Raw genomic sequence first — 26,043 nt, 5'->3', positions numbered from 1 at the left:
CCGAGCATGGCAGAGTTCGCAGAGCTCGAAGCTCAAGATGGCGTTAGAATGCCATGGAACATCATCCCCGTCGCAACCACCAAGGACCAACCCATCGACTCCGAGATCCCAGTTTCCGCCATCTACACACCTCTCGCCCCCTCCACCCCTCTCCTCCCTTACGCTCCCCTCCGCTGCCGCACCTGCCGCTCCGTCTTAAACCCTTACTCCGTCGTCGACTTCTCCGCCTCCACATGGGGCTGCCCTTTCTGCTTCAATCGCAACCCCTTCCCGTCAAACTACTCCTCGATCTCCGACACCAATCTCCCCCCGGAGCTCTTCCCTAACTCTACAACCGTCGAGTATCTCTCCTCCTCCTCCTCATCCTCCTCTCCCCCTCCCGTCTTCCTCTTCGTCGTTGACACTTGCCTCTTCTCCGACGAACTCGATTTCCTCAGATCGTCTCTCTTCCAAGCTGTCGATCTCATCCCCGACGCCTCCGTCGTCGGACTCATCGCCTTCGATTCGTTGGTCCGCGTCTACGAGCTCGGGTTCCCTCACTGCACCAAATCTTACTTCTTCCATGGAAACAAAGACTGTTCCAAAGATCAGCTCCTTGATCAGCTCTCTTTCTTCGTCAAGAGCCCTAAACCTTCTTCCGGCGTCATCGCCGGCGTTCGTGACGGTCTCTCCGCCGAAGATATTGCTCGGTTTCTCCCACCGGCCTCCGATTGCCAGTTTACTCTCCACTCCGTTCGTAAAATCGAATCCTTTTCTTAGACTTATCATAATCTGTTCATCTGTTAACTTACTTTGATTTGCTTTTAGGTTCTTGAGGAGCTTGGAAGCAGCCAGTGGCCGGCTGCACCTGATCACCGCCCTGGGAGGTGCACTGGTGTGGCGCTTCGTATAGCTGCTTGTCTCTTAGGAGCTTGCTTTCCTGGCTCTGCTGCTAGAATCATGGCTTTTATTGGTGGGCCTTCCACTCTAGGCCCTGGAGCCGTAAGTCTCTTTCTCCTTACACTCTCTGTTTGGATCTTGGTGGCTAGCTCAAGATCTTCCTCCTATGCCTTTTTTGTAGATTGTTTCTCCAGAGCTTTCGGAACCAATCCGTTCTCATAAGGACATTGGTAAAGATTCTGCTCCGTGTTATCAAGAAGCTGTTGAGTTCTATGAGAAGCTCGCGAAACAACTTGTTCATCAAGGCCATGTTCTTGATGTTTTCGCGAGTTCTGTTGATCAGGTGATTTGGATTGAGAGATGTTTTTTTTGTGTGTTTGGTAGCTAACTTTTTAATATAAGTTTGTGCATTTCGTAAAGGTTGGCATAGCTGAGATGAAAGTTGCAGTTGAGCAGACTGGTGGGTTTGTGGTGCTTGCTGAAAGTTTTGGCCATTCGGTATTTAGGGATTCTCTCAAGCGGGTGTTTCAGTCAGGTGAAAATGATCTAGGCTTGTCCTCATGGTAATGGCTTATCTATCTTTCTTATCTGCTGTGTTAATCTTTTAGTTTCTGATAATTGGATTATTTTCTTACAGTGGTATATTTGAAATTAACTGCTCAAAGGGTGTCAAAGTTCAGGGAATCATTGGCTCTTGTGCATCTCTCGAGAAGGTATCATTCAAATGTGTGAAGCTATCTTTGTTTCCTTATGTTTGTTGTGATTAAGAAGTTTGCTTTCCGATGATTGTTTCCAGAAAGGACCATTATGCTCTGACACTGGCATCGGTCAGGGCCACACAAGCGCGTGGAAGATGTGTGGCCTTGATAAAAGTACTTCCGTATGTTTAGTTTTCGAGATTGCTAAAAGGGAGACAGCTGATGTCGTTCTGCAGTCGCAGATCAATCAGTTCTACTTCCAGTTTTTAACATAGTAAGGAATCTGAAGCTTTTCCATCTAAAATTGCAAGTTATGGACGGAGAGGTGGAGACACTTTGTACTTATGAAAAATTTATGTTTCTGTAGTTATCAGCACTCAAATGGTCAAACGAGGCTCCGGGTTACAACTCTTTCAAGAAGATGGGTCATGGGAACTGAAAACTTACAGGCAAGTTTTGAGTAGTATGTTTATGATATATACAATCTTATGAGAACGGTGGATCTATATTGCTTGTTTCAGTAGCTTGTTTTTGTGAGGAGAACTAGTTTTGCTCTGAGAATGTGAACTTCAGTAGTTTCTTCACTATTATATTCCAGATTTGAGAAGTTATGTTTCTATCTTCATATATCTATGATCTCACTGTTCCTCAAAATTTGCTTAGTATAGGAGTTAACAAATGGATTTGACCAAGAAGCAGCTGCTGTAGTTATGGCACGACTTATTTCTTTCAAAATGGAGACTCAGGTACTTGTTGGTAGCTAGATTATTATAATAAGCTGAATATCTGCTAGATCACTTGCTTCTTATTTCACAGCCTGAGTTTAATCCCCAACGGTGGGCGGACAAAGCTTTAGTAAATCTATGCTCCCGGTTTGGAGAGTACCAAAAGGGCAATGCTTCTTCATTTAACCTACCTTCTCAGTTATCAAACTTCCCTCAGTTTGTGTTTCACTTGCGCCGATCTCAGTTTGTTCAGGTACACTCTGCTTTCACTGTCCATAAGAGGCTGAGGTACTTGTAACGATCCTTAAGCACAGGTTGGCTTCTCCTTTTGTAGGTCTTTAACAACAGCCCAGACGAGACAGCATATTTTCGAATGATATTGAACCGAGAGAACGTTTCGAATTCAATCGTGATGATTCAACCTTCGCTGGTTTCTTTCACATTCAATTCACAGCCAGAACCAATTCCTCTTGATGTGGCATCCATTGCAGCTGATAGAATCCTACTTCTGGATGCGTACTTCACACTCGTAATATTTCACGGTGCTACAATCGCTCAATGGAGAAAAGCTGGATACCATCATCAACCTGAACACCAGGTACACTTTATCATCCATCATCTTAAAAGATAAAGATGAATAATAAAAAAAAAATAGTTGTCTAGTAGAGTCTGATATTCTCTTTGTCAGGCACTTGTGCATCTGTTGCAGTCTCCTCGAGACTATTCAGATACAATAATAAACGAAAGGTTTCCCATTCCGCGTCTTGTCATATGCGATCAATATGGTTCACAGGTACACAATCTCCTGAGTAGTAAAATCAACTCATGTTTCTCTGAGATGGATTGCTATATTAATGTTTGTGTTGGTTCTTTTGGCTTGTGGTTGTGTATTTGGGCAGGCTCGTTTTCTACTAGCAAAACTAAATCCTTCATCAGATGGAAATGGTCCTTTTTCCGGAGGGAGTAATGTATTCACAGATGATGTTAGCTTGTCTGTTTTTCTTGATCATCTTCGAAGACTCATTGTTCATTAGAGAGACCCTTTTTTGTCGTACAGATTGTTTTGTATGTTCTTTCTAACAGAATGTAACATTTGTATAAACAAAAATAATAAAAGTTTTTAAAAGTTGAAGGACCAAAATTGAATTTTACAACAGTGTATCTTTTAAGGGATGCTTAAAAAGTTAAAGGGGTCAAATTGGAAGAAACGGTTTAAAATTAGGCGGTTTGATTGGAATGGGCCTCGGCCCACTAGAGAGAGATTTTTCCGTTTTTTTTTCTATATGCCTTGTTGGCCAAGGTGATTTGCGTGTTGTACCAGCAGAAGATTGTTACAGAAAAAAGGTGTATATATACAGGATATTGACTCTCAGCTTGCAGAGAGAAAGGAAAGAGAAGCAGAGAGAAAGGAAAGAGAAGCAGACTTCAGGATTCAGGTAAACTTTGAGATTCAATTCTCCTCATTAAATTTTCTCTTTATGAAATCTTTATTGATCGTAGCGAGTTCCTGTATAAGAATCATCGCTGCTAGTTTTGAGCTTTTTTTTCCTTGAGTTTTAGTTAATACTCTGTTAGGAATTGAATCGAATACTTGGTGGGTTTTTGTTATGCTTCTTGTGTGTGTGTTTTTAGGGTTTCACCTTGGATTGAATATTGGCCTTTTATTTTTTGTTTTAATCAACAGGAAGAGATGGATAGCCAGAAGGAGAAGGAGCCAAAAGCTGCAGTTTCTACGACATCTTCTTGCAGGAAGTATGTCAATGATGACAACGCCACTTTCCTTGCAAACCTCAAAGACCACTTTAACGAGTTCCTCAATGCCTCTATGGATGAACACAAGACTTGCTTCAAAAACACCATCGACAAGGTTCCTTTTCTACCTCTCTATCTCCTAAGAAACTCTCTTGCTTGGATTTGGCCTATTTGTTTACTCTTAAAATCATTAGATATTAACTTATCTTATTTATGTCAACCTCTTTTAGATATTCGGGAGGACAAAGGAGGTTGAGACTAAGGAAGTCGAGAGTCGCCCTCCTCTTTAGGCAGCAGATGTTCTGTTGAAGTTTCATTCTTGTCTGAGCTTCAATGTTCCTTTTGCTTTTTTATTATCTTAGCTGAACTTGTTTCTATCATGTTGCAGAAATTGGGTGTTAATATAATCAAAGAACCCGCTTTCTAACCCTTTTTAAAAGGTTCTCGTTAATTCACTTTGATTTACTATCCGTAAGGCTTAATCAAACCTCCTACCATCTTTGCAAATATGAATACAATCTCCTATCTTCTTTAGTCACACTTTGTGCAATATCTCATGCAATAGTGTTAGCTCGCATGACAATCTCTAATTACGAACCTCTTAAGAAGACCATGTATTTGAGTGGAGTCTAACAGACCAGTGAGCAAAATCAGGCTGTTTTCGAATCAAGAATAAATGACACCAGCGTCAAAATTTGACGCATGTACGAAAAGCTTATTATTATCTATCCCTTGTAAGAGAATGACCCTCAAAATGTTTCATACTACAGATCTTTTGCCCTTTGCAATCTCTTGTATTAGAAGTTTAAATTTCCTTTGCAGACCAAGTTTGTATGATGTGCAAAAACACTGTTCAAGTGTGTGTATTAATGTAATTACAGAACCGGCTAGGGGTAATATAAATTATTGTATGTAATGGTTAGTTTTGTAAGTTTACCTGAATCATTATAGTGATATATTATAATACAAAGTCCTAGACATGATGATCTATATCACTAAAAAGATGTGTTTAGCTTCTTGATTAGGGGTGTTCAAATTTTTCGGTTTCAGCCTCTTTTTTCGGGCTATTTGGTATTTTGGTTTTAAAAATTAGCTACCATGTTGAAAACTAAAATTATATATAATTTGATTTGGTTCGCCGTAAATACCATTAGTTTTTGGGTTATTCTATTTTATATATTTAGTGAATTTTAGTTTACAAGATTAAAAATCAAACTTTTTTACTAGATTTAAAAACCTCTGTTCTTTCTCCAAATTTTTTCAAATTGTCTTCTTCGGATTTCTGACTTGACTGATTCCATAGAGCCGGAGTCGATCTTTGCCTTGTGTTTTTTTCCTGCATCTCTTCGGTTTAGATCTCGTTCTATTTAACGGTCAGATTTATCTATATCTTCGATCTAGCCTTTGTTTTCTCTAGGGAATGAGATTTTGTTTGATCTTTTCGAGTAATAACCTTTCGTGCTATCAATATTCGGAGGTATAATTTCAGGTGTAAGAGAACAAATTTATTTATTTTCATAAAATTTCGATTTCACTTCTAATTTTTGAAGTGGGAAATGGACATACAACGAATCTTTCGGACTGCCTGAGATGGAATTTCAGTAGTTCTAAGGATTGTCCTCAACTTCTTCTTGAAGAATTTTTCAAGTTTACATTTGACATCATGAGGTTTGAAGAAATTGCACATCTATCTTTTGATACGTGAGCTCAAAGCTTCAAATTTCCTTTTACGTCGGTGGAAATATTTTCAACGTTATAGCTTCAAATTTCCTTTTACGCCGGTGAAAAATATTTTTATTGAAAAGAGTTACTCCATTTTTGATACTTTTCTTTTCTTTTTCAATGTTATCTATCTAGAGATAAGACAGACGAAAACAAAGAGCATTAAATAGATGGGGACATTCCATAACCCACATACAATTGAATACCCAATTAAATGAGCGAGGGAATGGTCAAATTAGAAGTCCGAAAGAATACGTAACAAGTTGAAACGGAACATGGACTACGTCTTTCAACCCCGGAGAACATTCCTAATGACTAGGGTCAAATGCATAAAAGTATTAAGTTGGAGCTCTGATCCAATTGCTTTCATTAGTATATGCCATTTTCTTCATTAGATTACAAAAAAAAATCGATGCATTCAATATTGTTATTGCATATGGCTTGTCACTTAGTTGCAGAATACTCTTCAAGTCTCCTCTTGTGTCAAAGTCTTGGATGTTAGTTGATTGAAAAGTCTGTATAACAAGAAAAAAAATTTAACTAACTGTAATTAATGAACTTAATGATTTAGTGAGAAAATGTTCCTATATATATTCAGCTCAGTACCTACTTTCAACTATCAGAGCCAACAATAACTAAGGAGAGTCATGCGGATGGAAACACAAGGCAAAGTTATCACTTGCAGAGGTAATTTACAATGATGTTTATATATATGTATAAGTCTAACGGTAAGCTAAAATATGATGAGTGCGAATGAATGAACAGCGGCTGTGGCAAGGGGAGCAGGAGAAGCTCTAGTGATGGAGGATGTAAAAGTGGATCCTCCTCAGAGATTGGAAGTTAGACTACGAATCCTCTTCACTTCCATCTGTCACACTGATCTTAGCGCATGGAAAGGCGAGGTAACTTACTCTCTCTTTCTTCTTCTTCTTCTTCGTCTTGAAGTAGCCCTTTTTAATTTCTTCTTATATTTGTCTGTTGGTCAGAACGAGGCTCAGCAAGCATACCCTCGAATCCTTGGTCATGAGGCTGCAGGGTAATTAGTCTAATACATATCTTTTTTTTTTGGTAAAATACTAATATATCTTGTTGTCTCATTATTATTATCTTGTTTCCCAATGGATGTAAACAGAATAGTGGAGAGCGTAGGGGAAGGAGTGGAGGATATGAAGGCAGGGGATCATGTGCTCCCTATTTTCACCGGAGAATGTGGTGATTGCAGAGTCTGTAAACGAGATGGAGCCAATCTTTGCGAGAGGTTCCGAGTGGATCCAATGAAGAAAGTGATGGTAGGTGATGGGAAGACCAGATTCTTCACCAGCAAAGACAACAAGCCCATCTACCATTTTCTTAACACATCCACCTTCTCCGAGTACACTGTCATAGACTCGGCCTGTGTGGTCAAGGTGGACCCTCGGTTTCCTCTAGAGAAGATGAGCCTCCTCAGCTGCGGTGTCTCAACTGGTAACCAACATAATTATGTGTGACATGACATAGTGGTTGTATTTATTTAATAAATGGGACAAGTAATGTTTTGTGTTTAATGAAGGAGTGGGTGCGGCCTGGAACGTGGCTGATATTCAGCCTGGCTCCACCGTCGCTATCTTTGGGCTGGGCGCTGTTGGGCTTGCGGTAGCTGAGGGTGCAAGAGCAAAGGGGGCCTCAAAAATCATTGGAATCGACGTCAACCCTGACAAGTTCCCATTAGGGAGAGAAGTAGGGGTCAGTGAGTTCATAAACCCGAAGGAGAGTGACAAGACGGTTCACGAGAGGGTGATGGAGATAACTGAGGGAGGAGTTGAGTACAGCTTCGAGTGTGCGGGAAGAATTGAAGCACTCCGAGAGGCTTTTTTATCTACAAACTCGGGAGTGGGAGTGACAGTGTTGCTTGGCGTTCACGCAAGCCCACAGCTTCTACCTATCCATCCCATGGAGCTCTTCCAAGGCAGATCAATCACTGCCTCTGTTTTTGGAGGTTTCAAACCCAAAACACAGTTGCCTCTTCTATTCACACAGTGCCTCCAAGGCCAGCTCAATCTAGACCTCTTCATCTCTCACCAGCTTCCTTTCAGTGATATTAACGAAGCTATGCAGCTCCTACATCAGGGCAAGGCTCTCCGTTGTCTTCTCCGCCTCTGATCATCTCTTTCATATTCATGTGTTTACAAGTTGTGGTGATGATTTTATTACAAAAGTTAAGTTGTGGTGATGATGCTTTGATTATGTTTTCCTACCGTATTACCTTTGTTGGGTCCACCTCCATTCCTACACTTAATTGTCCTTTTGATCACAATACTTCATAAATGCGAAACCCACAACTCTTTTAAATGGCCACGAAACTCCATGTGGTCTCTGTTAAATCTAACGGGTCGTTGATGGTTGATCACCACCAACCCTGAATATCACACGTTACATGGCGAACAAACAAATTAGAGAGGAAATATACAGTGCGGCACGATATGTTTCCAAATCTTATATCAAGATCAAACAATTGGACTGATGGTTATTCTTTAAATTAGACTATCTAAAGGCTGACTTCGGCCCTGAGATAAATTACGAACCTATATCCAAATCTTATATCACGATCTTCCATTATTAAGTAAAAATTTAGGTCAACAAAATGATTTGAGAAATTTCATATATTAACACCAAAAAGTTTATACCAAAACTATGTTTAAAAAAAATATAATTTTAAGGTTAACTAATATAAATTTAGTGTTTAGATTTGAAGAGTGTGGTTGGAAAGCATGGGATTTAGAATTTTAGAAAAATATATTTAAAATAATAGTTTTAGAAATAGTTAAAAAAATAGATTTCAAATAAAAGTTTGAAAAAAATAAATTTTCAGAAATAATATTCGAAAATAAAAAGTTTGAATTGGAAAAATTGATTTTAATTTTTTATTATTTATTTATATCTATAAAGTAAAGATACAAAGTTTTTCTATCTCTTTAATAAAAATATTTATTTTGGTCTGTTATAAGGGGATATGAAGCAATTAGGCATTTTTACAAGGGCCTATATAAGTCAACATATCTGGCCCATAAACCTGACGAAGAGGAGCAGCAATTGAAAATTTGGAATCCCGATGCTTGGTTAGCTCGGCAAAGGTTTTGCTACCCAAAGAAATTAGCCAATCAGCCTATTTCTTTCTGGTTAGCTCAAATAACATTTGATAATTAGAAAATTGATTTTTTTTCAAAAGAGCAAAAGAATTTTTTTTACAACCTATCTATTAGTTCTATTTCTGAACACAAATCTTTTTTTTTGAATGATTTTAAATTCAATGGCAGTCCTGAGATTTTAGAGTTTGTATACAAAACTAAACAATTTTTTTTAAAAAAATATTTTAAATAACTATATAAAGTTTTATTTAATGATATTTATAATTGTAAGAAAATTACCAATTGAAATATATATTTTATACATCTATATGTTACATTAATTAATATGTTTGTTTTTCTTACATAAAAATTTTTTAACCATATGTATTAATATTTTTAAATAAAAATGTAAAAAAGTAACTAAAAACAGAAAAAAATGGTTTTATAAAGTTGTGGGCTCCATACTAGTTTTTCACATGTACCCACTCAGCACTGGTTAAATTATATTCAGACAAAAAAACCATTTTTACAATACATGCAATGCAACCAAGAAAATACATTTTTTGTTATATAATAAATAAGTGAAACCTTAATGGTGGGGTCCGGGGGTGGGGGGGGGGGGGGGGGGGGGGGGGGGGGGGGGGTATAGTTTTTAGATTTTGATTTTTTTTTGCTTTTAGATTTTAGTTTTAGTTTTTTTTTGCAATACATTTCAGTTTTTTGAAAAACATGAATGGTTGTTTTAGATTTAAATTTTTAATTTTTGATTTTCAAATTAATAAAATGAAAATATTATTAATACTAAATATTTAATTCTGAAAAATAAAAATATAAAAAACTATTATCAAAACACACATAAAATTATTTGATAAAATTATTTTTTAAAATTGCTAATGAAAAAATAAAACTTTCGTGAATCTCATATAGAAAATTTTGAAAATCTGTACTTAGTAAAGTTTATAAAATGGGAAATATTCCTAATCTCAGTCAATACTAAGTAAAAATTAAAGAAATAGGAAATATAATAAGTATGAAATAGTAAATGAAAAATATAGTTTTAGTTGTAGTTAATATTAAGTAAATCCAAAAGATTACAAAATTTAATTTATAGGTATCAAATTGTAAGAGAAAAACTCTAATTTCTCTAAATAGAATAAAATTTATTAACAATATATATATATATATATATATATATATATATATATTAAAAAATTGTAATGAGTAACCTCAAATAAATAAAATTATATTATTGATAATTTTAAATTTTATCTTAATTAGTTTTTTTTATTTTACACAGTTTATTGTTAGATGTGTGCTCCAAAAAAGTATCATAGAAAACGCCTTAACTATATGTGCTTAGGGTTGAATTGTAAGCATTACTAGATCTTGATCCGCACAACCGTGCGGGTGATTATTTTATTTTACACACATAATTATTTGTTTTACATGATTAATTATAATATTTACCATATTACTAATTGTTTAATATAATATTTTAAAACACAACAATTTTATAGTTCACATGCAATAATTTAATTTATTTGTTTTAAATTTTTCATATTTTAAATCATGTAATATAAAATTCTAAATTGAAAACTTTTATTGGTGAAAGACCAAAAATTTATTGAAAACTATTATATTAAATTAATATCGCAGGTTAATACAAAATTGTACATGTGTTTACTTATGATTAGAAAATTAGTTAGATATTTTAAATGGTTGTTTTAGTTAAAATGAAATATAAATTTAATTTTAAAATAAACACGACATTAACTAAATATTTTTTTAAAAAATAAGTGAAAAATGAATATAAATTTATGTTAAACAAACACGAAATTACTTAAATATTTAAAAGGTTTGTTTTAATAAAAAATGATATATATATATATATTGTAAATAAAAAGATATAAAAAGATTTTATTCAGATATAATTTTAGAGTAAATATAGGAATATCTATTTGATTTTGTTGTCTTAGAATGATTCAAATAATTTAAATATTAATACAAAAATTAATTTTAACAACTTTCTAAGGGTTGGTCCAAATTAAAAAAAAATCACACATTAATTAAGTCATGACTTCTCTTTTAATAGAATATATGTATATTTATTTTTTTAATACCTGCAGTAGTTATTTTGGATTAAAGATTTTTTATTTGTAATAACAATATTGTAAAACACGTTTTAGGCAAAAACTAGAAAAATTTAAATTTTGGTTTTTGTTTAGAAATAGACAGTTATTTAAAACTAGTTTCCTTAAATTGTATGGAAGCTATTTTCAAAAAGCTTGAATGGATAAAAACTGGTTTTTGGAAGAAAAAAACCAAAAATTATATCCTAAAGAATTAGTCGGTTAGATCTCAGCCCGTCGAACACCTCCAAATTATTGAAAATGGTTTGATATTTTATCAGCGCATCATGAAATATTTAATTTCTGAGTTCATAATAATTCAAATTATCAAATTTATAATATCAAAAAATTAATCAATCAAAATATATATTATTTAACTAAATTTTATCATGTATATATATTTATTCTTTAAGAGAATAGATAATTGATTATATAAATTTATAATTGTATTAATGAAAGTATTAATAATTTCACTAGAGTATGAAATATAAATATCTATTTTTTAGATATAAAAATTAGAAATTAAATGATCAGTTTGTAAATAAAAAATTAATAGTAAAAATGACACTGTGGAGTATATCTTGTCAAAATTAATATGATAATGTTAATATCTTCATTTATCTTTCAAAATGATATATTTTTCTTTTCTTTTTGATGCTTTCCTTCAGAATGAAAGATCATTAAAGCTGTTCTAAGAGATAGATGTTAATTCCACAATACAAAACTAGAAGTGTTGAATTATAATTTAAATTGCAGATGAGGTGCGTTCCTATTGTAGGCTCTCGTGACCACCACCAATTATCAACTATTTTAATTTAATTTCGAATGTTTCCGCATTTCCAAGAACCCTAGATGTAGATTGGTTTGTTTGATTCCGAGAGTTTCTTCTTGTCGGATTCAGAGATCATTTCCATTATTGGAGTCTCCGTCATATTTTAATTTGGCAATGACTTTTGGATATAAATTTCTTGATTAATTTCGAGGATAATTTCTCCATGTGGGGTTATCTCAGTCCTTGCAATTGTTATAATATTAGTAGCATCTATTGTATGCTCAAGAATTTGTTTACTGCTATTGGTTATTTTGTTGATAATTTCTCCATGTGGCTTCTTCTTAAATCAATTCTTCTTAATCCTTGGAGATGTTATAATGTAGTAGCAGTTACTAACATTTTTAGAAAAATATTGACTTAGACAATTGGATATTTTTTTTGTTAAGAAGAACATTGGTAGCTTAGTTCGAGTGCACTTTTTGTTTCCACGAAATACTAGTAGATTACTAGATTCTAAGCATGGGGAAAATAGCAAATACAATTTAAAAATACAAATGAAACACAATGATATTTGTGATTCTCTTTTTATTTGTTTGACCATCGATCATACGATAGTTAGGTTCTGCTGCTTCTTCCTTCACTGTAGCTTCATGTTTCTCATCCTGCCAAAAACAAAAATATATATATATATATACATGTTAAAGCGATTTTTTTTGGTAAAAATGTTAAAAGAGATTTATCTATTTTGTTAATTTTCATGGAAAATGTATAGCTTACACTATAGATATAAACATAATTTTGGTAGGAAGTTCTGAGGTTCTAAATCTAGTTTTAGTTTTCATTAATATCTTAGAAACCTCTGGTTTTAAATCCAAAACATTTCAGCATTATAAATTGTTTTTTTAATGAAATATTATAAATTGTTTCTGGGTTTTAAAATTTTCTTTCTTGGGCAGGATGTGGAAATCACTTAATACTAGACACCAAACTAACAAGGAATGATTCTAGGCATATTTGTTTGTGTGGGCTTTAAATTTGGTTGTCACAAAGCTTGAGTAACACTGAGAATGAAACACTTGGCAGAATTAGAGACTTCCATTGCTTAACTTGACAAGTCACACAGAATCTTTGTAAAGTAAAAGAAAGCTTTATGCAGAAACAGACATGCATGCCCCTTATTTCATGTTTGATTTGGTCTAAATATTGTCATGGCATAGGAATCTAACTTCTCAATGGAAGTATCTTAAATGGAACATAAGTGGGCTATTATGGATATAAACAAAGTTGATTAGTTGTAATTATCACAAATTAGAATGCAATACCTTTTTTCCTCATCACGCAGCCTGCCTTTGGTGCTGCCTCCAGTAGTCTTGTAGTTAGGGAATGGGACGTGCCCATTCTCAATGCTTTCGATGTCACGCACGAGAATGTCATATTGTCTCTTAGCTTCATCTGGTGTTGTCCCACCAACCGCTCTAGCAACATTGTACCAACGGTCAGGAGTGTCTTCGTCATAGGTTGCTAGAGCACGCTCAAAGGCTTTGTTCTGCTTAACAGTCCATGAGCCAGATCCATAAGCAGACATTGAGTTTGATGCCATTGTGAAAAAAGGTTTTTGTTTTTTTTGTTTATCTGTATTAATGACTTGTATGAAGAAATGATAGGTTGCACAGATGTCGCAGAGTCCTTGCTCTTTATAAAGGAGGGTTTGAAGTGGAGCATAGTGCCAGTTGGCAAAGAAAGATATCTCTGCTTTGCCAAAACAGTGAGAATTTTAAGTCTTTGTCTCCATAGAAAAAGAATATTGAGCAAAAATTGTGGAGATCCAAACTAATCACCTCAAAGATTGTGTTTTAATTGCTTTTTGCCGTCTACATTTAGCATATGATGCTCGGTAGCGACTTTTTCTATAAATGTTGTAACTAATATGTTTACTTTTCTTTCCCAATTTGTGTTGATGTCATTCTCTAGATGATTAAGCTTGTAGTCAAATAAACAGTTTAGGTGATGAAAAGTTTGGAAAAGTCTCTTAACATTTTTTTTTATATTTAGTCATCTACTTCCTGGGAATAGTGTCTCTACTAGTCACAGCACAAAGCTAATCGTGCCCTAAGACAAAGAAAATTATAAGTCTTGGATTAGAGTTAGGGAGAAGTTTCTGTATGATTTTTATTGACTATTAAGATTTCTTTTTTTTTTCCTTATCGAAAAAACTTCTGTGATTTGTATCCACCAAATAAAAGGTGGAGTTTTTCATGTGTTCTCCATAAGTCATATATTCTTCTTGAAGGAAAGTGGGGGCAGAGAGCTTTACTTCGGGAGAACACACCATATATCTAGCTGTAAACATTTGTCCGTACAATCAATAAACATTTTTGTGTGTGTTTTTGTTGTTGATCCTGTTAAAAACAAGGTCGACATTGTTTACCTACCTATTGTTTCTCTTGGCCTGTTGGGTCCATCTCCATGAAGTTAGGTAATTGTGTATTTTCTTGGTCATATATTTTATAATTAATGTGGATTCTGCGTCGTTAATTTGTTAAGTAATCACTTTTCTTGGTGGATATTCAAATTGTTTTATGTTCTTTGGTGTATGCATTATTGAGTATTAGAAGGAACCAAAGATTTTACAGATGCTATTTTATAACCTTCTTTAAGCTGTAACTTTTTGCTGTTGTTGGTTGTGGAATTGGATCCACTCTTTATGAGAGCCCATGATTAAAAAAGTCACCTATTACAATGTTTTGTTGTCGTATTATCAGCACTTCTTTCGAATGAACACTTTTATCTTGTATGGTAAGAAGCCAGACCTGGGATGGGCAAATGAACTATGTCCTGAAACTAAATTAGGATGCTATCATAGACAGAACTGTTTCATTGCTTGTTTACAGTGTTCATGTTATCATGTACAACCTACTTGGCAAAGAAAACAACATCCACAAAGTGTCCACTTGTTGTTTGATTGTAACTAAGAAATTGAGAATAGTTTATTTCATTCTGTAAAGATTTGAAGATTTTTCATTTTTTGCAACACATGCTCATAAATGATCCATTTGCTTAAAGTCTCAATATTTTCCTCCTCGGAAACAGGTGATATGGGAGATGGACAGCCATACTCATATCTTAATTATCACTACTGAATCGGATTAGTTATCAGAAGACTCCAAGTATGTCAAGTTTTAGTTAACACATTTTGTAAAGTAATTAAAGCTACTAAGAACCCATGCATACTTCTTGGATCGGATCTTTCTTGTTTACTGTGTTTATTTATCCACTGAAGTTTAGTCCATAATCACACTAAGTGCCGGCACTGGCTTTGAAAAGGTAGTTGATATTCCCTTACGTGAACAGTACTTATGAAACTTTATTCTCCTTCTGGATATATGGCAATATAAGCCCTTATAAGATATTTTATTTTTGTGAACCAAACTATCCCACGTTTATATTATGATTCTAGGTATGATATGGATGTTTATAAGTTTCTAAGATGGCTTGGTTTCGTTATCAGGTAGGGGCGAAAGTTCTTATAAGAAGTAAAACACAATAATGAGGCCTTTGTCACACAATATATTCCAGAGGTAATTGTTTGCAAGTTGCCAAGAAATTCTGCAAGTAGGCACTGCACTACTGATATTCTCATCGTCATTATTCTTTAATCCGACCTTCTTGCCTAGGTATTAATTAAAATGGTAAAAGAAACATTTTCCCCCAGATGTAGGTTCTCGTGTTTTAGCTGTAAAAATGATTTATCTTGATGTCAACAAGGTCCATGGTTTGTTTTGAGCAAGATGCTTGCATATTCTTACTTTCTCACTATGAATAGTTACTATCAGTAAAGATTTGATCAGGGTTTTATTCCAATAACTTGATTTTCACATATTTTGATGTAGAGATGCTAGCCCCAGTGATCATTGCTGAGAATTTACCCGGAATACCTTACAAGGAATCTGTATGAAAAGGAAGGTAAACCTTTATCCCCTACTTAGCACCCAAAAAAAACAAGAAGTATTCTTATTCCTCCCCTAGTGGAAGTATATGCTCCTTTTGCAACTTGGAGAACCCGAACATGAAGTAATCACTTGGTTCCTCTATAATGGAAGTTTCTGTAGCTCAGTTTAAGATGTGTGCTCAAGTATCATTACACAAACTTGAGGAATATATTTTCCAGCCTAGTGGTGAGATATTACTATCACCAAAAGAATGATCCCGTTACAAATTGGGATTCGGACAAACTTTACACAAAAGAAGGAGATGCCATATTTTATCACCAATAGAGATTTTTGCTTTATATGTGTTGTTTATTTGGGAATCTTTGAATAAAAGTACTTACGAAAATGGAGAATCTCCATGGTCAGGGGTTTTCCATTGGTTAACGAGAGAATATATAGACCCTACAATTGTGTTAAGCTTTGCTTTTTATCAACTGATGCTGTAAATCATCTTCACATTGAGACAGAGTAAGTGGAAGTATGTAATATTAACAGCAGATAACTGTTTTCTCGTGTGTTGGTTTATCAGTTAACTGCTATTATTCTTGTTTATTTTCTGCATGAAATTAGTAGCAATCCACTGCATAAAACTGTTCATGTAAGTTTCTAGTAAAATAATTTGTCTCTGTTGCTGAGCTATATTCATACTTTTGTCTCTGTTGATTTTTGTGTTTGTAGCGAAGAATCAATTATAACTAACCTGGCTAAAGATTTGAAAGTTAGTTTATTGTGTTGTTTACTAATAAAGGTACTTTAGAGATTTTTCTAACATTATAAAACATTTTCTGCTAAGAAACACCTTTTAGAGGTGAAAAATCAATTAAGGTTCTGAATCATAAAAATGGATCAACTATTTCAGATCAAATAAATCGAGTGGAACAAGAGTGAATCAAACGATCTAACCGTATAAGTGTATAAGTCTAACTCAGATGGATATAGTGGTTCAATATGTATGTTTAAATAGTAAAAGTGGATAAAAACAATCTAAAATACTATACACATTTTTATATTATTATTATTAGTCATATAATCATAACTGAAATATTTATTTTTATAAAAATCAAGTAATAAATCTAATAACACTATATTACTATTTTCAAAACATAAAAATATAAAGACAACTTTGATGACTAAGAAACTTAATATAAAACATTTTAATATCTAATTTCAAGTATTTTAAATATATATATATATATATATATATATATATATATATATATATATATATAAAGACAACTTTGATGACTAAGAAACTTAATATAAAACATTTTAATATCTAATTTCAAGTATTTTCTAATATATATATATATATATATATATATTTAAAATAAAATTAGTAATCAACCACAACTAAAACTCTTAAATCAGATATTATCTGGTTAGAAATCAATGAAGAAGAAAGAGATATTTCAAGTCGTTTGTCAAAACCTCTTTAGTTTAAGATGAAGACACAAATGTACAATCATGTAGCTAAGTGTGTCACATATAAACTAGTGCATGATAGTGTAATTAAATTTAGAAATAATCTATACTATACTAAAAGTTCTTAAACTAGAGTTTTTAGAGTGTCCACGTAGGCATGGATATTCCGGCCACTCATAAGTTAAGAATGTGCCATGTCATCAGATACATTCTTGACTTGCTATTTGCCGATTAGCCTCCGTCGACGAACAAATTTTCTCGATTCACCTTCTCCCACAAACTGTTACATCTCTCACAATGCCCAATCGAAATCAATTCTGAAAACTGAAGAGAATATTATGGCTTCTCAATTACCTCACTGCTTGATGCTCATTATATAAGCTGTCCAGGATAGTGAGTTAAGATTCACCTCCTTATCACAAGAAAGCCAAACCGATAGCTGGTTCTGCCTTTCAGGAGAATCGGCCAAACTCTCAGAAGAACATCCAGTAGCTCCAGTAGCTGAGAACAGAAGCTGTGATCTCAGCTCCAGGTAAATTCAGAAATCGTATTAGGTTGTTCTGTTTCATTCGATTCTCTCGGCAATAGATGAAATCGTCTGAATATGTTGATGGAAACCCTATGTTGCCGACCGAATGACATCCATTGTTCATGTATCAAGTACTTTTAATTTTCCCTTACACAATCGTCAATTGTACTTTCTTATATTCTAAACTTTATTTTTTGATGACAGCAACAGTATGGTGCCAACACGTCACTCCATAGCTTATGATGATTACCTTCAGATCAGTCTTTGTAAGTGATTTTTTTCATTCAGCAGGATGTGTGACATGCTTTTCACAGCAACCTCTCACCCCCTTGCTGAATTTATCTTCTTTCTTGACAACCATTGTCGACAATGGATTGACATGGAGAGAATATACATTAAGGTAAAGAGTATGCATAAGCTTGCTTCCACATCTTTCTCAGTCTCTCGCTCTATTTCTTCTGATTAGCTTATTGGTGAATTCTGAAGCTTTCTTGATTGGATCAGTGGTCGAGACGATAGAGAGCCTTGCATTGGAGACCACAAAGAGGCGTACCTATAAAATCTGTGTCTATACATTACTGATTACTCCCTGGGCTCTTTGAATATTTCCTCCATCCCTAAGTGTTGATTAAGAGACATACTTCTTGCTTCTCTTTGCTTAATTAATAACCATTTCCAGCTTTTTGTAGATATCCAAAGGAATCAGACAAAATCATGCTTGCGAAGCAGACTTCCTCAGGGTGATTAAGTTGCTTAACTAGACAATAAGAGTGGTGCTCGAGTATATGAATGATCCAAAGGTTGGTAGTTCTTTTCTCTGTCTTTTGTTTGTGTCTACAAAACGTTTTTAATGGTAGTTTTGTTTCATACAGGAACATGGAAAGAAGAGAGGAAATAATCTTCTTGCTTCTGTGCAAGTGATTGGAAGGTGCATATAAACAGTCTTTATTCTAAAAAATTACCGTTCATTTTGTTTCTTTTTAATGTCTCTTTTTTTCCTATAAAAAAATTACTTTCTACATTGGTGAAGTTTCTGCTCATGTGATCGTTATTTGCTGCTTCAGGGAGTTTTGAGTACTCCTTATGGAAGAACATTGATAGTCTCTGTCACTTCAGCTTTCACTGAACATTGATAATCCAGGTTCGTTAGCTAAGGATCCTGTCCATTTTTTTTACTCTATTACAACGCTGTTACCGTAATGCCTCCCAGGACAACTTGGTCTTACTTTTTTTTACAGCCCTTTTGGGTCCACTTGCTTCTTACAAGTTAAAATATTTAGCAATCGTCAATAGCAGAGCTGAACATTTGTTCGAAGTGATCAACTCGAGAGATGATGTGCTTAGGACGTGGATGAGACGGTATATGTATCTCAGGTATGTGGAAGCTAGATTAGCGGATAGGATTCTCCATGCAGATGAGATATTGAAATATGGGTTTTGCTTGAATGTGATTAAGACTTCTTTATGTCCTTTGGAAGTTTTGAAGAATATGCAGGAGGAGGCTGTGAGGGATGATGATATTGTCTTCAAGGGTCTACCATCCACTGAGCCATTCTAGGTGTTCAATGGGATTAGTAAATACTGTAAGAAGAGGGTTACAACTCCTGGTATCATCTCTCTGGCCAAGGGTGTGAAAGCAGAGTTTGAACCTCATCCTCCGATTGTTACTCATGCTTGAATGATCTAACGAGCATGTAAAATTACTTTTCATGTCTTCTTTATATGCTTGCTAGAATATATGAATGTTTGATGTCATCCTCCTTAGTATTTTCTTGACAGAGAGATTCTGTTTGTTATTGTTTTGATACTGTGTATGTTTGTTTCCATGACAGAGAGATTCACCAAAAATACCAGATCGCTTGATTGTGTGTAGTGGTTAGTAAGCATCATAGGCCGCTACTGTTTACCCAATGCATCCATGGCTAGCCACCTCTTCTTACTAAGAAGCGTCAGCCCCAATAAATGGAATTGTAAGGTTAGCTTCTTCGTAAGTTTCTCTTCGTGATTCCAATCTGAGGAGCGTAGATATGGGGAAAAATATAGCTCCAGATGCAGAGCTTCACTTTTATATAGGCAAAGACAGATTTGTGAGAATAACTCTTTACACCGAAAGGTCGGTAAGCTCATATACAACTCCTCAAGCTGTTCCTCAGTCTGTTATTTTTTTATTGCCTAAAGTAAATTATTTGTGCAGATTCTTCTGATGGCTTGCACACGGGTTAATGGCATCAACAAGCAAGGAAACATCACTATGCTAGATAAAAATGGAGGGGAGAAACATGTGGTGAATCTTCTGCAGAGCAAAATAAAAAACAGAACCATCTTAATGTGGAGCATCTTTGCCTCACGTCTGTGTATTCCGTTCGACGTTGGCTAGCAGTGGCGGAAAGTTTTGTTCTATTACTTGGGTTTTAAGTTATCATTTGGCTGCTGGAACATGAGTTAAAAGAGACATTGTCATCTTCTTATATCAAATCCATGAAAAGACTATCAGGATTTACTGTGTTATGGGTAATTGTTATAGCTTTCAAGAAAATTATGAGATATTGTGTTCAAATGCATTTCAAAATAAGTGAAGAGATTCTAAGAAAAGGTGCAGTTCTCTTATTTGGCTTTGGGCACCTTCTGATTTTTAGGAGTTTCTGCAAATAGCTGGCGAAAAAAAAAGACTCTAGATGCCAATTTTCATGGCATGAGCATGACGCACATCAGTCATCAAACATCATTATAAGTGGCATTTCATATATATTTTGAAAACCCATTAGATTCTTTAATACTGTAAATAATAAGTTAGTTTTAAAAAACTCAAAAATTCTAAAACCAAAAACAAAGCTTGAAAGTTTGAACCAGTTGTTATTAACGATGTATTTTCATGGAATTCTATGAATAATTTTATCTAATGTCCTTGAAGTACTTCTAAATATGAATGATGAACTGGATTATAATTCAAAGTTAAAAAAAATGTTTTATTACACTCATTTCAAATTCGATATAGACATATTTATAATATGGCGACAATATATATATATATATATATATATATTAAATACAAAAATATTTTTCAAAATCCGGGCGTAGCCCGGAAGAATCTCTAGTATGTATAAATGTAAGTTATTTTCTTTTAAAAGTACATATATTATAGCGACAATGTCTAAATGTGCTAAGACATGAAAAAGTGCATTTATATGTAAATTTCTCTTGTTTATTTTACTATGTTTTATAATCCTTAAATCTTGTGACTAATACTGAATTTGTTACCACAGTTCTTTATACAACCAAATTTACTCAAAAACCAACTGTGATTTGGATTAATCAAAAAGATATTAATATTAATACACCAGAATATCTGAATTTTAAACATAATAAACTGTTCATTTATTATAATTCAACTGATGGAATAAGCTGAAATATAACATGATGCAAATAAAATTATTTGCCCTGTTTGTAGTTTCTATTGCTTTCTAAAAGCTCAACAGGAAGAATCAACAAAATGTTTTTTTTTTTAATATTTAATTGAAAAACAATATACGCTAGGATTTCATTTCAAAGTGGAGTTTTTTAGTACATGTTTTGACACTCAAAATTTCAAGTCAGACCTTTCGGTAGTTTCTAACTTGTATCAATGGACTAGACGGATTTCTAGGGAGATTATTTTGTTTTATCTATCTAGCAAACAAAATTAGTTCAAAAGGTAAACATTTTTCTCTTGAGAACTAAAAAGAACTTGAACATTTTCTACCATGCATTCTTGTAGGCCTAATGCAGATACATAGTAAAGGGCCCAAAATAAGCGGGTCGCGATTGCTCGAACAAGAATAAACACCAGAGAGACATATTAACGCTTAGATAACTAGCTTGAATTGAACTTTGATAACCTCTTTTCAGATATATAGTGTTGATCTCTTTAATTTGTGTTGTGAATTTTACGGGAGGAGTAAGTTTATGAATCTAGGCTCTAGCCTAATGTTTTTGAGATGTTCCTAAAAGAACAGTAGTAAACGTACGTGTAGATTTCAAATTTATTATTAATGTAAAGAGAGATTTGAATGCGTTATGAAACAGAGAAACCTCTAAAAGCGAATGCTTTAAGGAACAGAGGAGCCCTTTCTTGGAAATAGAAAACGATTGGAAAGTTTCAACGAACGATTCAATGATCCCAACACTATAAATTTTCTCAATGCATTTTCATACGATTAATAAGATCTAATTTCTAATTAATTTGTTAAACTTAAAAAATTAAAACTCGGCAAGATAAATGAAAAGTGATTTAACATTGCGTTTCCAGATATCAGATACCTAACCACGAACTGTTACAACCAAAACAGCAGAACCAAACATAACACATAGAGAGAAACATAAACCCGAACCCAGAAACGGACCAGACACAACAACAACCTCAAACACTAAAATCTAATTACCAACCACCACCACCGCTTCCTCCGTAACCTCCACCTTCACCACCATCACGCCTGCCACCGTAGCCTCCACCGCCACCACCACCTCTCGACGAGTAACCACCACCACCGCCACCACTGTATCCACCCTCGCGTCTTCCACCACCTCCACCGTACCCTCCACCACCTCCTCCGTAACCACCACCGCCTCCGCTGCGGTATCCACCACCGCCTCCGCCGCGGCCTCCTCCGCCACCACCGCTACCACGAGACTGAGCCTCGTTCACAGTGATGCTGCGACCGTCGAGATCCTGCCCGTTCATCCCCTCGATGGCGTCCTTCATCGACTTCTCATCCTTGAAGGTGACGAATCCGAATCCCCTTGATCGTCCCGTCTCACGGTCGTTAATGATCTGTTCACAAATAATAAATAAAATAATCAGCATACAAAAACAAACACACAATAACAAAAAAAAAATAATGAACATAAAAAAATTTCGAAAACACCGATCGATCTCCAGGCTCATGATAGCAGGAAGATGAACGTACCGATTTGAGAATAAGAAAGTAACAGTAACAAAGCATAGTAACAGTAAGTAACAGAGAAACACAGATCGGATGAGGATCAGATCATCGGAAACCTCCGGGAGTCTGATCTCTGCGTGTAACCGACCTTGGAATCGAGAACGTCGCCGAATTGAGAGAAGGCGGTCTCGAGAGCTCTGTCATCGGTGGCCCAAGCTAGACCTCCAACGAAGCACCGGTACTCAACATCAGGGGACGCCATTGAAATGAGAGAGAGGGGGAGATGTAGTAGGTTTACAGTGAAGAGAGGGAAGGTGTGATGAAGTTAGGTAGAGGATGAATGTATTTATAATGGGGATGAGATATTAACCTAAGGTTTAGATATTTTCTAGGGTTGGGTTCGGTTTACGTGGAACATGGTTTAACTATGGTTAAGGAGTGTGGTTTGATAATTTGAGTGGGAGTTGTTGGGGACAGTACATCACGTGACGCTTTATGGTTTGATGCGAGAAAAGATATTTTTCGTTCCCCTTGCTCTAGAAAATATCTTCTAAGGAAATGGCATATTTACCCCCTTTGTGGTTTTCGGCTGACACAACTCAAAATGGGCCGGAGTTTATGCATATTTTAGTTACAAGATTATAGAAATGGGCCAAAACAGCGCAGAATGGAAAAATAAGAGAAAACAAACGCAAAAAAATGTTGTTGGCAGTGGGATTTGAACCCACGCCCTTTCGGACCAGAACCTTAATCTGGCGCCTTAGACCAACTCGGCCATATCAACTTTGGTTTCTACTGTCTCACATCGTTTTAGTAGACCATTAGTCCTGTTCACGCAAGTGAAGCAAAAGTAGATTTAATTAAAGATGAAAGTGTAACAAACAGAAGTATAGAACTTGCAGGTTTTGGTTTAAGAAGATGGCTCGAATACAACTCTGACGTTGAGGCATGAGCTTGCAGGATTATGACATGTACATTGTTACATTTCATTACTGATCAGACCAAATTATAGTCACATCACATCCAGGGGCGAAGCCAAAGCTATTATTCATTGGGTGAACAAATAGCATAATTAGTATAAAGTTTCAAATTATATAAAGAGCCTTATATAAATACATATATAAAATTAGTGAACCGCCGTCAAAAAGTAAAAAATTAGTGAAGTACCTTTTTGAAAATATCATGGGTGCATGCTCACTCTATAACCTTACTATTTTTTTCCCTTTGTCACATGCATCTAGCAAATAAGAGAAAAAATATTTTCTTATAAAAAGAGAAACTAGTGATCATACGTACGAGAACAGAACAAGCATTCCATGCAAGAAAATCCACTTTTATTTCATTTTCTAGACTATATGATGGCTTCTATCGACGTAGAAAAAAGGCAATATACACTTTTATAATATGTTACAATAAAATTTAAAAATAAGAAAGTTTTTTTTTTTGCTTAAATTTACCAATTAGAGAGCCAGGGAAAAAACGATTTGCTAATTGTACTTCTTTTTAAAATGATGAACAAATTTTTACAAAAATGATTTTTAATTTTTTAAGGTTTTTGCGTGTCACAAAAGAAAAGATTTATGAATAAACAGAGTTAATCAAGTAACACACGAGTCTTTCAAAAATATCAAGTTACGTTCGCTTACCGTTCATTCGCAGCTAACTGATTCTCTGACATCACACGGCAACGATGGCCGTGATCTCTGACATTCCCGACGGCGATAACGGCGGAGCTCCAAACAAGAAACCGCAAGAACAACCCGGAGAAGTGGAAACAGCGCCTTCTTTGGAATCATTACCCGACGTTCTCATCGAGCACATCATCGCAAGAGTCCCGAGAAGTAACCACCCGGAGTTATCACTCGTCTCCAAACTCTTCCGTCGCATCATCGCTTCGCCGGAACTCCGCCTCACGCGATCCCACCTCGCCATCTCCGAACACGTTCTTTACGCCTTGCTCGCGTTCCCTCTTCACCCCCCGAGCTGGTACATCCTCAACGCTTCTTTACGGCTGCGCAGAGTCAACACGCTCCCTCCCATGCCTTCTGGCTCCGCCGTCGTCACCATCGGACACGAGATATACGTCATCGGGGGAAGCAACGGCAGCGAATACTTAACGAGCGTGACTGTCGTCGACTGCAGAACACACACGTGTCGGTCTCTCCCGAGCATGAGAAGCCCTCGATACCGCGCAGCCGCGGGGGTCATTGACGGGAAGATCTACGTAATGGGAGGTTGCGTGAATCGATCTGGTCGATTTCGTGTTGAAACGTTTGATCTTGAGAGACAGGTTTGGCTTGGATCGCAAATTAATTCTCTTTGGAGAGATATCGTGACATATGATGTTATGAAAGAGAAGATTTATGTTTTGGGTCGTCATCAGTGTTTAGGCGTCTACAACCCTACAGAAGGTACACTACAATCATATCTTGGTCGATGTAACTTGGGAGGTTTGTGGCAAGCGTCTTCATGTGTGGTTGATGATTTGTTGTATACCATTGATCCTGGGTGTTCGGTTTGGACTCCAATAATCGTGTTTGATCCAGAGGTCAATGCTTGGAAACCTGTGAAAGGTGTATGTGGTTTGCCTCCTTGTCTCTATTGGTATGCTTACGAGTCTAAAATGGCGAATGTTGGTGGGAAGCTGGTGATCCTGGTCGGTAATCAGAGCCAGTTGTTCAATTATTATGGGGAGAAATATATCTGGTGCGTGGAGATAGCTTTGGAGAGACGTCATGGATATGAGATATGGGGAAAAGTTGAAACAGTTGAGGTTGTGTTTGAAACTACCGAGTCCACCACGCCTATCATTGAGCTTTGTCGAAGTGTTATCGTCTGATGGGTACATAGGTTTGATGGTTTCTTGCAGGTATGTTTCTGTGATATTTGAATTTTGATGTTTAGACATACCCATCAAGGCTAATTAGTTAGACTTTTGCATGAACTTGCAGGTGAAGGAAGGATTTTATATTACATGTACTTGTTGATGCAAAGTGGCTAAGAAGCTCTTATCTGACGCCTCAAGAGTAACTTGTCGATCTATACTTACCTTTGCGGAACAGCTTTCATTTTGTGAAGTAGATTTCTTAGTCTTGTCGAAACTTGTTGAGATAATGCATCATCTCTTTGGGGTTTTGTGTAGTTTGGACTGAAAGAGTACAGTTCTTTTCTGTTTGCTTTTGGAATTTATGTTCAGATGTACAACAAAACCTAGCTTCTACCAGAAATATGAAATTTTGGTTGATTTGTAAACCGGGGGTTTTGAGCTATAGGTAAACTACAAGTCTACGAATATCAACTTAGGTGAACAAATAGTATTAATTAGTATAAAGTTTCAAATTGTATAAATACATATATAAAATTAGTGAAGTGCCGCCAAAAAGAAAAAAAATTAGTGAAGTAT

The 26,043-nt window shown here is 35.4% G+C and overlaps 5 protein-coding genes, 1 long non-coding RNA gene and 1 other non-coding gene across 10 annotated transcripts; 4 read left to right on the top strand and 3 right to left on the bottom strand.

The window, feature by feature from the left end:
* Window positions 1-4: 4 nt before the first annotated feature.
* LOC106365967 (protein transport protein SEC23) lies at window positions 5-3,443 on the top strand. The gene is made up of 12 exons (XM_013805489.2): window positions 5-732; window positions 808-981; window positions 1,061-1,222; window positions 1,300-1,442; window positions 1,517-1,592; window positions 1,676-1,851; window positions 1,945-2,026; window positions 2,246-2,323; window positions 2,394-2,555; window positions 2,637-2,900; window positions 2,991-3,095; window positions 3,202-3,443. The coding sequence occupies exons 1-12, from the start codon at window positions 7-9 to the stop codon at window positions 3,334-3,336; spliced, it is 2,283 nt and encodes a 760-aa protein (XP_013660943.2). The 5' UTR covers window positions 5-6; the 3' UTR covers window positions 3,337-3,443.
* Window positions 3,444-6,225: 2,782 nt separating this feature from the next.
* On the top strand, window positions 6,226-8,017 carry LOC106365966 (alcohol dehydrogenase-like 4). Its single transcript, XM_013805488.3, has 5 exons — window positions 6,226-6,463; window positions 6,542-6,678; window positions 6,763-6,812; window positions 6,909-7,240; window positions 7,326-8,017. The coding sequence occupies exons 1-5, from the start codon at window positions 6,424-6,426 to the stop codon at window positions 7,913-7,915; spliced, it is 1,149 nt and encodes a 382-aa protein (XP_013660942.2). The 5' UTR covers window positions 6,226-6,423; the 3' UTR covers window positions 7,916-8,017.
* Window positions 8,018-12,263: 4,246 nt separating this feature from the next.
* Window positions 12,264-13,463, bottom strand: LOC106364057 (protein RADIALIS-like 2). The gene is made up of 2 exons (XM_013803699.3): window positions 13,104-13,463; window positions 12,264-12,443 (listed from the first exon to the last, which is right to left on the bottom strand). The coding sequence occupies exons 1-2, from the start codon at window positions 13,379-13,381 to the stop codon at window positions 12,419-12,421; spliced, it is 303 nt and encodes a 100-aa protein (XP_013659153.1). The 5' UTR covers window positions 13,382-13,463; the 3' UTR covers window positions 12,264-12,418.
* Window positions 13,464-18,004: 4,541 nt separating this feature from the next.
* LOC125578545 lies at window positions 18,005-22,115 on the top strand. 3 transcript variants are annotated; one of them, XR_007316651.1, is made up of 8 exons: window positions 18,005-18,121; window positions 18,208-18,521; window positions 18,594-18,649; window positions 18,786-18,862; window positions 18,960-19,095; window positions 19,200-19,415; window positions 19,554-19,834; window positions 19,916-22,115. It is a non-coding gene; the product is annotated as an uncharacterized LOC125578545 (long non-coding RNA). The 3 variants fall into 3 exon arrangements; XR_007316652.1 differs by having other exon boundaries at window positions 18,005-18,521; window positions 19,554-19,838; XR_007316650.1 differs by having other exon boundaries at window positions 18,009-18,521.
* LOC106365965 (glycine-rich RNA-binding protein GRP1A) lies at window positions 21,974-23,052 on the bottom strand. 2 transcript variants are annotated; one of them, XM_013805486.2, is made up of 2 exons: window positions 22,789-23,052; window positions 21,974-22,528 (listed from the first exon to the last, which is right to left on the bottom strand). In XM_013805486.2, the coding sequence occupies exons 1-2, from the start codon at window positions 22,900-22,902 to the stop codon at window positions 22,136-22,138; spliced, it is 507 nt and encodes a 168-aa protein (XP_013660940.1). In that variant the 5' UTR covers window positions 22,903-23,052; the 3' UTR covers window positions 21,974-22,135. The 2 variants fall into 2 exon arrangements, with proteins under 2 accessions (XP_013660940.1, XP_013660941.1); XM_013805487.3 differs by having other exon boundaries at window positions 22,665-22,961.
* A 291-nt stretch (window positions 23,053-23,343) lies between these two features.
* On the bottom strand, window positions 23,344-23,424 carry TRNAL-AAG. Its single transcript has one exon. It is a non-coding gene; the product is annotated as a tRNA-Leu (tRNA).
* Window positions 23,425-24,284: 860 nt separating this feature from the next.
* LOC106365458 (putative F-box/kelch-repeat protein At2g29810) lies at window positions 24,285-25,853 on the top strand. The gene is made up of 2 exons (XM_013804884.3): window positions 24,285-25,509; window positions 25,592-25,853. Exon 1 carries the CDS (start codon window positions 24,331-24,333, stop codon window positions 25,477-25,479), a length of 1,149 nt encoding a protein of 382 aa, XP_013660338.2. The 5' UTR covers window positions 24,285-24,330; the 3' UTR covers window positions 25,480-25,509; window positions 25,592-25,853.
* Window positions 25,854-26,043: the final 190 nt, after the last annotated feature.

The sequence above is a fragment of the Brassica napus genome, chromosome A9 (genome assembly GCF_020379485.1).
Source record: "Brassica napus cultivar Da-Ae chromosome A9, Da-Ae, whole genome shotgun sequence".
NCBI lineage: Eukaryota > Viridiplantae > Streptophyta > Magnoliopsida > Brassicales > Brassicaceae > Brassica > Brassica napus.
This window is presented reverse-complemented; position numbering and strand designations above follow the sequence as displayed.

What these genes read in the sequence shown, in the direction of transcription:
- LOC106365967 (XM_013805489.2), top strand. Translation starts at nt 7, where the DNA reads ATGGCAGAGTTCGCAGAGCTCGAAGCTCAAGATGGCGTTAGAATGCCA. An exon ending in CTTGTGCATCTCTCGAGAAG is followed by an intron (nt 1,593 to 1,675) that starts GTATCATTCAAA and finishes GATTGTTTCCAG; the next exon opens with AAAGGACCATTATGCTCTGA. An exon ending in GCGATCAATATGGTTCACAG is followed by an intron (nt 3,096 to 3,201) that starts GTACACAATCTC and finishes GTATTTGGGCAG; the next exon opens with GCTCGTTTTCTACTAGCAAA.
- LOC106365966 (XM_013805488.3), top strand. Translation starts at nt 6,424, where the DNA reads ATGCGGATGGAAACACAAGGCAAAGTTATCACTTGCAGAG. An exon ending in CAAAGTTATCACTTGCAGAG is followed by an intron (nt 6,464 to 6,541) that starts GTAATTTACAAT and finishes ATGAATGAACAG; the next exon opens with CGGCTGTGGCAAGGGGAGCA. An exon ending in CAGCTGCGGTGTCTCAACTG is followed by an intron (nt 7,241 to 7,325) that starts GTAACCAACATA and finishes TGTTTAATGAAG; the next exon opens with GAGTGGGTGCGGCCTGGAAC.
- LOC106364057 (XM_013803699.3), bottom strand. Translation starts at nt 13,381, where the DNA reads ATGGCATCAAACTCAATGTCTGCTTATGGATCTGGCTCATGGACTGTT. An exon ending in CTGCGTGATGAGGAAAAAAG is followed by an intron (nt 12,444 to 13,103) that starts GTATTGCATTCT and finishes TGTTTTTGGCAG; the next exon opens with GATGAGAAACATGAAGCTAC.
- LOC106365965 (XM_013805486.2), bottom strand. Translation starts at nt 22,902, where the DNA reads ATGGCGTCCCCTGATGTTGAGTACCGGTGCTTCGTTGGAGGTCTAGCT. An exon ending in GCGACGTTCTCGATTCCAAG is followed by an intron (nt 22,529 to 22,788) that starts GTCGGTTACACG and finishes ATTTGTGAACAG; the next exon opens with ATCATTAACGACCGTGAGAC.
- LOC106365458 (XM_013804884.3), top strand. Translation starts at nt 24,331, where the DNA reads ATGGCCGTGATCTCTGACATTCCCGACGGCGATAACGGCGGAGCTCCA.